This window comes from Barbatula barbatula, assembly GCF_947034865.1.
Source record: "Barbatula barbatula genome assembly, chromosome: 12".
Lineage (NCBI taxonomy): Eukaryota > Metazoa > Chordata > Actinopteri > Cypriniformes > Nemacheilidae > Barbatula > Barbatula barbatula.
Window position 1 is genome coordinate 9,648,917 of NC_136775.1, and position 16,955 is coordinate 9,665,871.

The 16,955-nt window shown below is 43.3% G+C and overlaps 1 protein-coding gene across 1 annotated transcript in view; it reads right to left on the minus strand.

Moving 5' to 3' along the window:
• Positions 1-16,955, minus strand: part of npr1b (natriuretic peptide receptor 1b) — a 43,010-nt gene that overhangs the window by 7,592 nt on the left and 18,463 nt on the right. The window contains exons 6-13 of the mRNA XM_079469421.1: positions 14,341-14,435; positions 4,063-4,198; positions 3,896-3,980; positions 3,633-3,753; positions 3,453-3,527; positions 3,270-3,347; positions 3,037-3,141; positions 14-85 (exon numbers count right to left, since the gene is read on the minus strand). Of these exons, the coding sequence (XP_079325547.1) occupies positions 14-85; positions 3,037-3,141; positions 3,270-3,347; positions 3,453-3,527; positions 3,633-3,753; positions 3,896-3,980; positions 4,063-4,198; positions 14,341-14,435 (767 nt within the window). The remainder of the gene's footprint in view (positions 1-13; positions 86-3,036; positions 3,142-3,269; positions 3,348-3,452; positions 3,528-3,632; positions 3,754-3,895; positions 3,981-4,062; positions 4,199-14,340; positions 14,436-16,955) is intronic.

Below are 16,955 nucleotides of genomic sequence, written 5' to 3' on the forward strand. Positions count from 1 at the left end.
GAGCAATGGATACCTTCACTATGTCACTTAGAAGTGAATATTTGAACATCCAGTCTAGTGTGATGCTTTCGTTCTCCAAAATGTCCTGTACACACAAAATAAAAATAATAAAAAAATTACCATCCATCCATCCATTTTCTTCCGCTTATCCGGGACCGGGTCGCGGGGGCAGCAGTCTAAGCAGAGATGCCCAGACATCCCTCACCCTAGACACTTCCTCCAGCTCTTCCGGGGGGACACCGAGGCGTTCCCAGGCCAGCCGGGAGACATAGTCCCACCAGCGTGTCCTAGGTCTTCCCCGGGGTCTCCTCCCGGTCGGACGGGCCCGGAACACCTTCCGAGGAAGGCGTCCAGTAGGCATCCGTAACAGATGCCCAAGCCACCTCAGCTGACCCCTCTCGATGTGGAGGAGCAGCGGCTCTACTCCGAGCTCCTCGCGGGTGACCGAGCTTCTCACCCTATCTCTAAGGGATCGCCCAGCCACCCTGCGGAGGAAGCTCATTTCAGCCGCCTGTATCCGGGATCTTGTCCTTTCGGTCATGACCCAAAGCTCATGACCATAGGTGAGAGTAGGAACGTAGATTGACCGGTAAATTGAGAGCTTCGCCTTGCGGCTCAGCTCTTTCTTCACCACGACGGACCGGTACATCGACCGCATTACTGCAGAAGCTGCACCGATCCGTCTGTCAATCTCCCGTTCCCTCCTCCCCTCACTCGTGAACAAGACCCCGAGATACTTAAACTCCTCCACTTGAGGAAGGAACTCTCCACCAACCTGAAGTGGGCAAGCCACCCTTTTCCGACTGAGGACCATGGCCTCGGATTTGGAGGTACTGATTTTCATTCCAGCCGCTTCACACTCTGCTGTAAACCGTCCCAGTGCATGCTGAAGGTCCTGGTTTGAAGGGGCCAACACGACGACATCATCCGCAAATAGCAGAGACGAGATCGTGTGGTCCCCAAACCTGACACCCTCCGGCCCTTGGCTGCGCCTAGAAATTCTGTCCATAAAAATTACGAACAGAACCGGTGACAAAGGGCAGCCCTGCCGGAGTCCGACATGCACTGGGAACAGGTCCGACTTACTGCCGGCAATGCGAACCAAGCTCCTGCTTCGGTCGTACAGGGACCTGACAGCCCTTAGCAAAGGACCACAGACCCCATACTCCCGAAGCACCCTCCACAGGATGCCGCGAGGGACACAGTCGAATGCTTTCTCCAAATCCACAAAACACATGTGGATTGGTTGAGCAAACTCCCATGCACCCTCCAGCACCCTGTAGAGGGTGTAGAGCTGGTCCAGCGTTCCACGGCCTGGACGAAAACCACACTGTTCCTCCTGAATCCGAGGTTCTACTATCGGCCGTATTCTCCTCTCCAGTACCCTGGCATAGACTTTCCCGGGAAGGCTGAGAAGTGTGATCCCCCTGTAGTTGGAACACACCCTCCGGTCCCCCTTCTTAAAAAGAGGGACCACCACCCCGGTCTGCCATCCCAGAGGCACTGTCCCCGACCGCCACGCGATGCTGCAGAGGCGTGTCAGCCAAGACAGCCCCACAACATCCAGAGACTTGAGGTACTCAGGGCGAATCTCATCCACCCCCGGTGCCCTGCCACTGAGGAGTTTCTTGACTACCTCAGTGACTTCGGCTTGGGTGATGGACGAGTCCACCTCTGAGCCCTCAGCCTCTGCTTCCTCAATGGAGGACGTGACGGTGGGATTGAGGAGATCCTCGAAGTACTCTTTCCACCGACCGACGACATCCCCAGTTGAGGTCAACAGCCTCCCACCTCCACTGTAAACAGCGTTGGTAGGGCACTGTTTCCCTCTCCTGAGGCGCCGGACGGTTTGCCAGAATCTCTTCGAGGCCAGTCGATAGTCCTTCTCCATGGCCTCACCAAACTCCTCCCAGGCCCGAGTTTTTGCCTCCACAACCACCCGGGCAGCAGTCCGCTTGGCCTGCCGGTACCTGTCAGCTGCCTCAGGAGTCCCACAAGCCAACCAGGCCCGATAAGACTCCTTCTTCAGCTTGACGGTTTCCCTTACTTCCGGTGTCCACCACCGGGTTCGGGGATTCCCGCCTCGACAGGCACCGGAGACCTTACGGCCACAGCTCCGAGTGGCCGCTTCGACAATGGAGGCGGAGAACATGGTCCACTCGGACTCAATGTCTCCAGCCTCCCTCGGGATCTGGTTGAAGCTCTGCCGGAGGTGGGAGTTAAAGATCTCTCTGACAGGAGACTCGGCAAGGCGTTCCCAGCAGACCCTTACAGTACGTCTGGGTCTGCCGAGTCTGTCCAGCTTCCTCTCCTGCCATCGGATCCAACTCACCACCAGGTGGTGATCAGTTGACAGCTCCGCCCCTCTCTTAACCCGAGTGTCCAAAACATATGGTCGCAGGTCAGATGAAACGACCACAAAGTCGATCATCGACCTGCGGCCTAGGGTGTCCTGGTGCCACGTGCACTGATGGACACCCTTATGCTTGAACATGGTGTTCGTTATAGACAAACTGTGACTAGCACAGAAGTCCAATAACTGAACACCGCTCGGGTTCAGATCAGGGGGGCCGTTCCTCCCAATCACCCAAAGAAAATTACCTTAAAGTCAAATGCAAATGTCAAACAGTTTGTAATATATAAATAATTGTACAATAAATATACAATTATAAAGAATACTTTAAACATCTAGCATTCATTGTTTGCAGATTGATTTGATATTTCGTATTTATTACAATGAAATTCATTTACACTTTTTAAGTTTTAAAAGTCTCCAAAAAAGGGTAATTTTTGCATAAATCATTATTATTAGTCACCTTATATTTATCACTGGGTTTTGAAAATATCTAACAAATAAAACGTATTAAAAAGTGCATGTCAACTTTGACAACATCATTTTTAATCGTTTTAAAAGTACAGTGTTTTTTCCATTTCCAGAAAAACTACTTGTACAGCCAAGGTTTCAGAAGTACAGCGATGGCATATAAACTATAAGATTAATTATGTATAAAAAATGAAAATGAGTGTGTCTTTTACCTGCAGGCTGCCACGAGGGCAATATTCAGTGATAATACAGATATTGGGTGGGTCAATGCAGGCACCAATAAAACGGGTCAGATGCTCATTCTGCACATCTCTCATCTGAAAACACACACATTATTTTATCATCACACTTAAACCCCAAAGACATTTGCATAAAATACACTTATAAGCAGTTCATTTTTATAATGGTTATATGTTGAATAAACAAAACATCATCACACACTCACATGTTTCAGTTCAAACAACACTTTCCTGGTCAACTCGATGCGCTTTCTGTTGATGTATTTAATAGCCACAATGTTTCCCTGGGGACATAACAGGCATACAATCATGTTACATAGGCTCTGGGGCATCATATGGAAATCTTTTGGTTTTAATATGCAAGGAACAGTTTAACCAAAAGCAAATACCTTAAAGTAGCCAGTCTTAGCAAACACCTGGAAATTACCATCAGCTGTCAGCAGCGATCCGTAGTTTGAACCTCTCTGTAAAGAGTCAAATTAGTTTAGATTTAGTGAAGATGACTGAAATTAAACAAAATTAAAAGCGGAGGAAAGACATTTGAAAGTACATGTATGTGTGTGTGGTACCAGAGAGAGTGTGAGTTTGCTGCCAGTGCTCTTCATGGCTTTCTCCAGATTGCTCATATGAACATCCTCCCAAGCAATTCTCCATAACTGAGCCACCAGCTCCTTCTCTAGTTTCAGCTTTCTGTGTGTACATGCATATGTGTGTGTTTTTTCATTCACTTTTGGGGTTAAGCCAGATATGTAATCAAGTGACGTCACAAACACAAAAGAAGTTTCTCAAAGATGCAAGTATAAGCAAGTATTAATCAAGTTCTTCTTCTCACCTGTATATAAACACGGTCACAGTGAAGATGATGACAAGGATGAAGAAGATCACAATGGAAATCATCTGGTGCATTGCGATGGTTCCTACAAAGAGAAAGTGAAAAGGAGTTATAAATGCTATAAGCAGCTGGACCTGGATCACTACAGGAAGACTTTCGATACCCACGTGCTAGACAAGCTGGATTGTCCTTCTTAAACCCGCAGTGGGGCACATCCAGTGGAATCTCACCACCGGGCCACTGGACAGTTTTCTCAGGCAGAATCTCCATCTGCTTCTGAGTACCATTATACACAGCTACAATCTGTTTCACAATACAAAATAAACAGAAATTCTCAATCAGTCAATTTGGTGGATAGTTTTTTTGTTAAGGTCTATAGCTGTAACAACACTGATATCTGCCAAAAACCATCAATCTCTTCTCAATTGCAAATATATAAAGGAGTCATCGGATGAAAATCCCAATTTCGGGTCACCAGTGCATCAAGCAACCCAGAAAACGATAAAAACAAGATCCCAGTAAGTTTGTTTTGGTGTGCCATTCCCTGCAAGCATATGAGAAATCAAACCGTTCAGATTTCGCCCCTGTTGTGACGCAAAAAGAGTATCCTATTATAATGTTACTGCCCCTTAATCTACACAACTCCACCCACCGTGTTGCCGTTTCCACATAGCGACAGCGGTGTACGTGACACCGTGGCTAAAGTTCGTGGACAACATGTGGAAATCCATCTATAAGAAACTATAATTAAAAACCTGCTTGTTTGCGCAGATCACTTCAAGCCGGAGTGCTCTATCAACCTGGGAAAGTACAAGCAGGATTAGCTTTAACGTTGTTCCTCAAGAGGGATCGAGACCAACTGAACGAGACAAAGCTGCATATTTAAGTAATATTTATCAACAGTCTGAACTGACATAAATGTATCGTAGGCCTATATAGGAGGATAATGTTAGCATATAGTGAAGGGAGCTAAGTCAGTCACGAGCTAAATAGAACATCCGAAGCCAATGTTAAACTTACTCTATATTTATATGTTATTTAGCAAATGGGCATGTGGAGTTTAGCTGTATGTACTGTATGTTAATACATTATGTGCGTTAATAGGTTTAGCTCCGGCAAGCTGTACAGGGGCGGCAAGCTGAACGGGGCGAACACTGTGGTTAGTTTCTTTTGAAACGTCTCAAATCATTTGTCCTTCGGTATGTAGCGACAATGAGTCTTGGGGAAAAATCAAACTCAAATGGATTGAATATTCATTGATTTATGAATATAATCTGCTGGTCGTTCATATTAAATCTCAAATTTCCCGATAAGGAAATATGTTTAATTTAGTACAAGTAACCTCTATAGAATTGTTTAAGTTATCTGACTATTTCGTTTGTCCTGCAAACTATAGTTATGGACTTCCCACTCAATTCTCAATAAGGGATTACTGCCTTACGAACGTCTAAATAGTCTTAATTTTCTGATCAGGACAAATTAATACTTCCTAGGTTCGTACAGTTTATATCACTGAAATAGTAATATGCTAAAGCGTAGGTAACGTCAATATCTTAGTTTCATTGACTTCGAGCATGTGGTGCAAATAACAGATTCAGTTCAAATGTACTTTTTGGGATTTTAATAAACACGAGACAAAGGGGAAATAAACCAACTAACTAAACAATGATGAACAATTAGACAAACACCCATGGAACGTAAAAGCAGTAAAGAATGAAAGTAATAGACAAAGAAGGAGTGGCAGTATTACCTCAGCAATTCACATCTGCATAAACCATCAAGGACAATCTCCTTATTGAAAGGGGTAAAACTTATGCGCAGCTATTTATAAATAGACCAGATACTTGCATTGGCTTTTAGATGTGCTGGGACATGTTCTGGTCTGCGCTGATGGAAGTCCTGATGCGTTTAAAGCGAGCGGTGAGTCCGTTGGGTTCTCCCTGAGAACCGGATTGGCTGCCGAAGGAAGTACGAACTTAGCCGAAGCAAACTGCCGGAAAAGGGCTGTCTCCAGGGAGGAGACAGGTCTCGAGATATTGAAGGAACAGCAACGAGCGCATTTTCTTCCGTGCACCGATGTTTTAACCCTGAGGGCGTCACGCCCCTCCCGAGTGGGCGATCCAATGTAGTGAGCTGATTTTTGAGCGGGAAATGTTCCTTTGTCCGGCTCAACAGCCCATTTGCATTTATGGTCAACTGGAAGTTTTGGCGCTGTAATATTCTTAGATGAAAATAAAATGAGTATGGTATACAATACATTACTGTGCTATACACCATCATCTAAAGAAGGAAAAGGGGAACCTTTATGTATGAAACATGATAGGGTTATTAGAACATTGACCCATAATTTGTACAAGAACACAATTATGAGCCTAGTTACGGTGTAACACCTATGCCTTTGATATTATGGTTAGGCTAGCATATCATGGGAACAAACATAAACGGTAGAAACATTTATTTACACTTTCAGCCTTTCTAAGGTGCCAAGAGGGGAGAAAGAGAGATTCTTAGGTAGACTTTGAATCTCTCTCTGTTCCTGGTGCCACATGGCTTTTGTCACCTTAGGACGCATTCGGGACCCCCCCCCCCGAGAATGCCTTTGAAGCTCAGGGAGAGTGTCGGAATGTCCCCTGGTCAGTCCAGATAGGTGATAGCTCGGCCATTTACATTTTACGATCCCATGTGTTGGCCTTTGGTCCGACCAGACGCTACATATCCCCCCTTTCGGACGACAGGGTTCACGTAGAAGCTTAGTCGGGCGATGGTTGTTTGGATCGTAATGGCCGGGGTAATAGGTGGGTCTTACTGGTCCTCAGTGCTGTGGCGCACTGGCAGTGGGTCGATCTCAATGAGGTTAGGCTCGGGCTTAGCTAGCGTGTTTCTCTTTCCGTGGCTCCGTTTGAAAGCCCAAGGAAACACTGCCGTATAGTTCTTCACACACTCCTGCATTCCATTGACCCTTTTGTAAAGCATGAAGGATAGGCCGAGAGTAAGGGCATACCCTAAGGTGGTAGTTAGGCATAGTGTGGTGTTGTCAGTAGTTTGGAGTGACGCTATGTCAACGTCTGAAATCTGTGGAGCCAGTGCTAGAGGTTGTGATGCAGGTGTAACAGCATCTGCAAGGCGTTGGCTGCGTGTTATCGCTGCCACCGATAGGTTGGACAGCTAGTAGTAAAATCCTTTGCCTCTCTGTTGACAGGCCTGGCATCATGATGCGGTTGGGTGCCTTCTAGGGTCAGCTCTGGGTAGTGTTCGGAGACAGGGAGAATTACAGGATTTTTAACAGTTCTTTCAGAGATAGTCTTTTGCTTAACATAGGCTTTATGGGCTAGGTCCCGCAGCTGTTGAGTTGTCATATTGCGGGGGCATGCCACAACTCCTAAGTGCTGACTCACACTATGATGCAGGTTGCGCAAGAAAAGAGTCCTAAAGTTGAAATCCTCCTCCATTCCCGGCTCATTTCTGGCCCCAAAGTAGGTTCGTCTCAGTCTGTTATAGTAGGCCTGTGGGGTTTCGAGACGGCCCTGTTTAAGGTCCATGGCAGCAATGAGTCCCTGTTCAGACTCCGGGTCTGAAAACTCCATTATGAGAGCCTGTTGCAGTTGCTCATAATCCCCTTTGACAGTGTCCGACTGCCGGTCCAGGAAGCTGCGCACTTCGCGGCTGGAGGTAATCCTGAGCAAGTACAGTTTGGCTCTGGTGGGAACATTTACCATGGTTTGCAAATGAAAGTTAATATCCTGCAGGTAGGCGTGTACGTCGTGTCCTCCTGCAGGGTTTGGGGTAAACGTGGGGATGTTTCTGGCCACTTTGTCCAAATCCTTGGGAGCCATGCTGTGGGTCACTGTAGGGGTTCTCCGGAGATGCTCCCATCCCTCAGTGGCATCTAGGGGCTCTTGGACGCTGGCGGACGATGTTTTAAACGGCAGGTTACCAGCTTCCTCTTTCTCTGATGATGTCTGGCTGGGAAGTCTGGTCCTGCTTGTTCAAAGGTGTCTTTTCCCCCCTTTTGTTCAGCCTGAAATAGATATGCATACTTTAGTTCTCTTTGCACCATATCGAATACAGCTTTGAGATGATCTTGTTGCTGAGCCAAGGCTTGGGCTTCAGTTTGGGCTGCTTGAAAGTGTCTTTTAGAGGTTTTTGCTTTTGCCTCTCTCTCTTTCAGTTCGGTTTCAGCCCGTTTTAAAAGAGTCTCTGCTTTTTGGAGCTTGCATTCCAGGTCTTTGCGGGCCTGGTTTTCCAACCATTCTCTATGCTCTGCATCTGTACGGAGGCATGTCAAGGTGTCCTGGAGCCTTTCAAACTCTTCCTGTAGCTCTGGGCACCGCTCATTCGTTGCCGGCTGCCGGGTTTGGGCTTCCAGGTTAAGTTGATCTAGGCGTCTCTGGGCTTCCAACTGGTTATGGTGAGCCTCCTCCGCCTGAAGCCTTAGTGCTGCTGCCTCTTGTTCCAAGAGGGTGACGCTTCCGTCGCTCAGCTTCGACTGGATGATGAGGTTGTGGGCGAGGGCACCGATGATCCTGGCCAACTCCTTGTGGGTGTAGCTTTGTAATGGATCGTGGGCCATCAGCCGGTTCAAGTCATCATCCAGCTGCTCACGGTTCAGGTTCTGTAGGTGCTTGGCCGCCTCGGGCAGGAGGGCCCCCGCCATCACGCTCAGCCAGGTCTCTAGCTGGTCCCAGTGGGTGGCAGGGCTGGAGGATCTGGACATTTTGGTGCACTGGGGGCGAGAGAGAAAAGCACACAAGACCAATGCAAGTCCCTACACTCTATAATACTTATGTATCATGTGTTGTGCGGTTAACTGGGGTGAACAGTCAGTGACGCGACCTAACACCTATTTATCCTGGCGGTGAATTGGCAGGGTGGATAGTAGGGGTGTGAGTGTGTGGGCACAGGGACAGAGTCTGGGTAAATGTGTTAATGGGTTGAACTTAAGGTGTCATTTTAACAACCAGGGAAGTTTACTTCATCAACATTTCACAGAGAATTCCCTGATGGTTCATGCAGATTCTGTCTTTTAGAAACTACAGGTAAAACACGACAGGATTAACCAAAACAATACCAAAACAAAATTATAGAGATATCATAGGGAAAAGAGAAAGTTTCATTACTTGGCTCAGCTGGTTGGCAACACTAGGGTTATGAAAGGGCCTACATGTAAAGGGCGCTATGGTTTCATATGGCCTAGGGAAACAGCTGAGCTCAAACAACAGGGACACTAAGCAGTTTAAAATAAAAATAAAACTGATGGGGGACGGGAGCGTTCCTTCTCTGTCTGCCTATAGCAACTCAGTGGGGCTGTACCTGGTTCAAATAGGCTTGGTAGTGAAGTGAGGACTCTCAAGTGGGTCCCAGTCATGCGGGTCCAACTCTCCAGCCTTTCTGGACACACAGCGGCAGACACCTCGGACCCCTTGCCCTACACGCCACTCAGGTGCGACCACTCAAACAGTTACAACTCTCAGCACACCTGGCCGTACCAAGTGGGTGACCGACTAGTGGGCACAGAGAAAATTGAGGTTTTACCCAGGGGTGCCACTCGCAACAGACATAGCCCGTAGGCTTTTCTTCCCGCTAAGTGGCACTTCCCGGCGTTATATACCCCAAGATTACTGCAGTGCACCAGCCAGTGCTATTGGTCCCCACTTACAGAGGAGTGCCAGTGGCTGGAGTCTCCCTGCGTGCCGTCACCTCGAGTCGGGGACAAAGGAATCCGGGGCCATCCACAGCCAGTGCCAGGCATGCCAGAACAGCCAAACCTGCAGACCAGATACCTTCGGGGAGAGAGTTGTCACTTCGCTACCCAGGCGTCCCAAGGGAAGTACTATCTATAAGGAAACACAAAGGCTGACCGGGGGTCAATGCAATAAACAGGGAGAGCAAACTAAGTTAAGCAAGAGCTAAGAAAGCAAACTCAATATAATTAACTGTGTTTTTAGATAGGGAGCAGTATAGGTAATAACTGAGGGAGGAAACATGCAAAAATTGCAATACTGGAATAAGGAAAATAGAAATTGAAACCAAGAAATCTGAAAACTAATTATCATTATAATAATTAATTACTGAAAGTAAAAATCAATGAAAATAAAGAAATCATAAAAACAAGTAAACAAATAAAATAAACGGCTATGAGGGAATTTAAAGACTGGAAGGGCTGACTGAGTGCGCCCACAAGTTGGCGTGGTCGAGCCACGCCCAAGGGAAGTCAGGTAGGAAGGGGTGGAGTTAGGAAAATGTTGGTCACTCATGACACACTGCCCTCTGGTGTTTGTAAGACATAACACCCTACCCTAGACTTCAACGTGATTACGTCTTAGGTTTAGAACTCGTTTTAAACAAAGACTTCAACAATCACTTAAATTTAAACACTCCAGCGGCAATTGCTGCTGAAAAGAATGCACATCAAAAATTACGTCAAAACGCATGTCACACAATGAACTCCAAACCGGTTATTAGGAGAAATTTGACATTGAGCATTTGACGTCAATTTGATATTAATTCAACACAAATTGTCCGCTGGGGATCATCACCGATGGTGACGCTCGGTGATTCAAAACGTTACGCGTCAGTTCATTAGATGTCCTGACGCGCGGCAGGATCTCCTCGCTGCCCAAAACGTTGAGTTAAACACACAGTAACAAACAACATGAAACAACGGAATTTCTACGCCGTTGTAAAATTTACTCGATCAAGATTTCATAACACTCCCTTTTAACGATCGTCCTCTACGATTTTTACTGTATTAAAATACAATGAAGACCGTATCCTCACGCCTTCGTTTACCCAAAGAGAAAACGAAAAAGTCCACATTAATTTAGCTAAAACTAACGATTAACTTCGAGAGCGGTGCAGTGGTTGAGACACATTACAATGCATCGATCTAACTTACACAAAATTCGGCCGTATACACGAAATAGGAAGGAATTCGCTTCTTCTCTATTTCCTTCGCGCTAAAAAGATGTATTAACTTAATTTAGGGCGGCAGTATTGAGACTCACTATAAAAGATTTCTTCGTTTTATAGGGTCACAAAATGTGTTGGAGACAGGAATTATCGTCTGTCGATTTCACATTTACAAGAACTTAGGCCTATTATTGAAATAAAGGAATCTCGCTTTATTTCAATCTTCCGTCGTGAACAAAGAAACTCGTTTGAATCAACGCGGGTAAAACAATATTAAGAATGTGCTGTTCAGAGATTTCGTTATCCCCGGGACATTTAATATCGCAACATAAGTCTAGTTATACTTTCATTAATATCAACTAGTTTTTCAAAGTTTACCGTTTATCTTAACGATATGATATTAGGCTCTTATTAAGCCTATTATTGAAATAAGGGAAACTCGCTTAATTTCAATCTTCCGCGTGAACAATCGTTTGAATCAGCGCGGGTAAAACAATATTAAGAATGTGCAGAGATTTCGTTATCCCCAGGACATTTAATATTGCAACATACGTGTAAGTTATTCTATACTTTCATTAATATAGGCTTACATATCAATACATTACTCGACATGTATCAGTATTCGTTCAATATGCTTGAGCTGAGCTCGCGGCTTGTGCCGGTCACTTTAGTGAGTTCGCTTTGCGCGATTGGTCTCACAATTCGAAAACGCGCGTGCGTGCTATCAATACCCAAAAATACACATGCATCTGAATATGAATATTGCTCACATACACAAACGTTTGAAACTTGCCTAAGGATTCTCCACCATTAATATGTAGCGACAATGAGTCTTGGGGAAAAATCAAACTCAAATGGATTGAATATTCATTGATTTATGAATATAATCTGCTGGTCGTTCATATTAAATCTCAAATTTCCCGATAAGGAAATATGTTTAATTTAGTACAAGTAACCTCTATAGAATTGTTTAAGTTATCTGACTATTTCGTTTGTCCTGCAAACTATAGTTATGGACTTCCCACTCAATTCTCAATAAGGGATTACTGCCTTACGAACGTCTAAATAGTCTTAATTTTCTGATCAGGACAAATTAATACTTCCTAGGTTCGTACAGTTTATATCACTGAAATAGTAATATGCTAAAGCGTAGGTAACGTCAATATCTTAGTTTCATTGACTTCGAGCATGTGGTGCAAATAACAGATTCAGTTCAAATGTACTTTTTGGGATTTTAATAAACACGAGACAAAGGGGAAATAAACCAACTAACTAAACAATGATGAACAATTAGACAAACACCCATGGAACGTAAAAGCAGTAAAGAATGAAAGTAATAGACAAAGAAGGAGTGGCAGTATTACCTCAGCAATTCACATCTGCATAAACCATCAAGGACAATCTCCTTATTGAAAGGGGTAAAACTTATGCGCAGCTATTTATAAATAGACCAGATACTTGCATTGGCTTTTAGATGTGCTGGGACATGTTCTGGTCTGCGCTGATGGAAGTCCTGATGCGTTTAAAGCGAGCGGTGAGTCCGTTGGGTTCTCCCTGAGAACCGGATTGGCTGCCGAAGGAAGTACGAACTTAGCCGAAGCAAACTGCCGGAAAAGGGCTGTCTCCAGGGAGGAGACAGGTCTCGAGATATTGAAGGAACAGCAACGAGCGCATTTTCTTCCGTGCACCGATGTTTTAACCCTGAGGGCGTCACGCCCCTCCCGAGTGGGCGATCCAATGTAGTGAGCTGATTTTTGAGCGGGAAATGTTCCTTTGTCCGGCTCAACAGCCCATTTGCATTTATGGTCAACTGGAAGTTTTGGCGCTGTAATATTCTTAGATGAAAATAAAATGAGTATGGTATACAATACATTACTGTGCTATACACCATCATCTAAAGAAGGAAAAGGGGAACCTTTATGTATGAAACATGATAGGGTTATTAGAACATTGACCCATAATTTGTACAAGAACACAATTATGAGCCTAGTTACGGTGTAACACCTATGCCTTTGATATTATGGTTAGGCTAGCATATCATGGGAACAAACATAAACGGTAGAAACATTTATTTACACTTTCAGCCTTTCTAAGGTGCCAAGAGGGGAGAAAGAGAGATTCTTAGGTAGACTTTGAATCTCTCTCTGTTCCTGGTGCCACATGGCTTTTGTCACCTTAGGACGCATTCGGGACCCCCCCCCCCGAGAATGCCTTTGAAGCTCAGGGAGAGTGTCGGAATGTCCCCTGGTCAGTCCAGATAGGTGATAGCTCGGCCATTTACATTTTACGATCCCATGTGTTGGCCTTTGGTCCGACCAGACGCTACAGGTATCTGTCACAGCATTCTAGTTATGCTCTCACGTTGTGTGTGTAACGTTATAACTTGTCAATGACAAGCGCTAAAATCCATGTAATTCTGCTGCAATCTGCAGGTGTGCATTCCATGGATTTTAGGCAAGCATACTTGCTGTGACGGATATTTTTATCTCCGGACGAATGATTCAAGACATTTAAAACAAAACTAACCACAGAGGAGTTTAGGAAATATCATTTAGGTAAACCATGCCATGGCAGTACAACGCGTGTGTTGTGTTGACACGACGGACAGAAGGGGGGTGGAGTGCGCTGTAACTCAATATCATTTAAAGTGACATGGACCAAAACGGGTTGCTGTTTTTTACATGGCAAGAAGGGTTTTGTTTCCACAGCCATTGAGTGTTTTTAAGGAAAATATGTTCCAGACATTTCAGGAAGACCCCAATAAATCCTACCAACTTATTGAAAGATATCAGGAAGAATTTTACAAAGACAAGCATCAGTCAGACACCAGCTGAGATCTTTAATATCTATTCAGCATCTATCCGGAGCACACGGACAAATAAAAATACTCTCCGCCTGAATAAACATCCTACAATTAACGCAGAGCCTTCTAATTACCAATCAAGTGTCTTTCGAAATATGTGTGTTTTCTGATTTAAAATAACACCACCAATCTGCCATTTGTTTTCCAGATTCAGGTGTTATATTCTGATTCATTAGCCTGTGTAGTTTAGTTTACACACACACGTATTTTCAGCAACAGAAAGAACAGATGGCATTTCATCACTTTATTGGCCATTCAAACTAAAGGGCACATGCAACCTCAGATCAAATACATAAAAAAATCTAAAATAGTAAATCTGGTAAATCAGTTTTTGTATGTTGACATTAAAAAATTATATTAAATTCACAAATTTACAATAACACAAAAGGAGTTATTATCAAAATGTCAAAGTCATTGCTCTTTCTACATGGTGTTCCCATGTGATCAAGTTCAGCTGCAAATTTGTATTATTCATTTTTGAAAAGATCAAATCAGGTTTGACTGACAAAAAACACCACTACTAGCCCACTTTAACTTGCACTTATAAGCAAAATGTATTATTATGTACTAACCTTGAAAACCCCTCCAAAGCGTTGCATGACGCTGTATTACTGACAACTGAGGTGTGAACACAAACAGGACAGAAAGGTGAGCGTGTTTGAACATCACTAACCTGAAAGTTGCCGCTCTTGGTGTCAGTCATGTCCCACAGGGCAAAGTCAGTCTCTCTGTCTCCGTTCTCATCAATTTGCACTAGACCAGTGACACCTGGGCAAAGGAGAACGTCTGTGAGTGTATGTGAGCTCACCACATCAAATTCACACCATACCCCTGACAGAAACATTAGCTGTGTTAAGGTGCTTCAAAGACCTTGTGCTCCAGGTTAATGAGCTTTTACAGAGTAGTTTAGTGTTTTTACCAGATTTTTGGTCCTATGTGGAGAGTAAAGTAAGACATGAGCGAAACACATCAGCTGTAAACATGCAGTAACATTGAACCCATGTGTCGGTAATAATTCTGATATTCATTAATTGTGATTGTGTCCTTACACATATTAACACTACTGGGTATCACCCACTTTGCCGCATTATGAGTAATCTTAATTATTATAATCACACTTGGAAAATCAATGCATTCACAGTGCAACTGTATGTGAGTGTTTGATTAAATCTGATTGAGACTTGAAAGATTCACATTCTGCCCGATGGTCCCATCTCCCGATGGGGGTCAGATGCGGGCTGTAATTTCCTGTGAAGGCCAATCACCTCTTTAAATGGGCTACAGATAAAGGCTAAGCACAGCTTAGAGGAAACACACATGATGCATTGGACAATGACATTTAGACTGATATGAAATCCTACTGTTATCAGAATGGAAATGTCAACGCTGTACTGAAGACAGAGAGAGCGAATGAGAGAAAGAGCGAGAGAGAGAGTTATGACCTCAACTTACATGTGATACTGGGTTTAATTCACGAGTTCACTGTTATAAAAAAATGGACACATAACATACACACCAACACAATTCCTGAATATAGGAATCAATAGGTCTATTGATTATAAGCATTGTTAAGGTTGTGTAAAGATCTCTACACATCAAAATTTCAAGGCAAGGAAGTCCTGATTATCCAGGAATTAAGGAGCAATGTGGAGATTTTCCATGTAAGGGAACCAGCGGTGTATGTACAGTAAATAGAAATAGCTCATTCTAAGGTAATAAAAACATACCGCTTCATTATGTAAGATCTTTATACACCTCTGAAGACATAGTTATGTATATTGGTTTGTATTTCTGTCAATAGATCCCAAAACATTACACACAGCACAATCAACAAAAGAAAGCGTGATTAGCGTGATATATTAAATGATAAAAAAAGAGTGAAATGTTTGTCTTTTGTGTATTGTAGCGTGATGAAGATCACAGCAAAAGGCCCAGGGAATTATTTGAGTACCATATACCAACATTACAACATGTAAATGGCAGATGCTGAAAATAAAAACAAATCTTTGAATATTTAAGCACAGGGAAAATGAAATTCATATACACACAGAAATAGAAATGCATGTTCTTAAACATTAATACAAAATAAAGGCAAACAGATGAGTCACTTCTGTCCATTTAGTCTAAGGAAAGGAACAACGACAGAAATAAAACCAAATTAAACAGAGTCTCTGCAGAGAGGCCATGAATCATAGCCATTCATTCATACTGTACATCAGTGTTACGCAAATATTATGATTAGGAAGTGAATACTTTTAAATCTTAGGTTTTTATTGTCACAAGACTCTGCAAAGTATACCTAAAAAAACATGTGTTTGAATATTTATGTGGTCAGTGCATTACGGGTTCGTGGACTTTTGATGTAATCCACAGATTTTAGATGATATTTATGTATATAGATAATATTTCAAATCAACTATCCATTCATATAATATTGTTAAACTAAAGTACTTTAGCAAATTTAACTATATATACAAGTTACTTATATGTGGAGCAAATACGAACTTCATAAACGGATTAAGAATAATAAAAAGCAACAGAGTTTTATGAAAATTAGATTAAGTTTTGCGAAATGATGGGTATAGCGGGCAAATTGTACCGATTGCATTTCATTTTGAGTCTGTATCCCTCAGAGGCAGCTGTGCAAACTGATTCAATACAGCAGGACTGCAGTCAATCAATTCATCTGAAAAGGATTTCAGATCTTTATAAAACATGGAGGATGAATGATTTTCAAGCAAGTTTTCTTTTTTCTTGGTAATTTAAAGGTAGAAAGAGACTCTAGACAAATTCGTTCTTTCATCTATACAGAGAGATGGTGCTCGGATTCGTAGCCTTGTGAGGCAGAGTTTCAGGATATAAATGCCTGAATGAGCTTAATTTTTGCAAGCTCCAAATCAATAAATGCTGGTTGAGATGAAAACAATTTTGAACACTTACGACTTCACATACAGCCAAACGCACGCACGCACGCACACAAACACACATGTACACTCATGTACACACCGAATAAACTTCTTGGGAGAAAGATGACTGTTCAATCTTTTAAAAAATACAAATAATCCCAACACCAGAAAAAATATATAAAAAAAGGATATTATATGCAAATATATAAATGCAGCTATTAAGTGAAGTGAACTGATGTTTCATTGTAACAAATCTTATTCCTTTACACTTATTTGAAAATCTACTGTTCGTTTCTTACTGATTTTTAGTCTAGTCCGAGCAAAAGTGTTCAAGAAAAGATGATATGGAAGAAGTCTGGCCCTGCTTGATGTGTCTTATCTC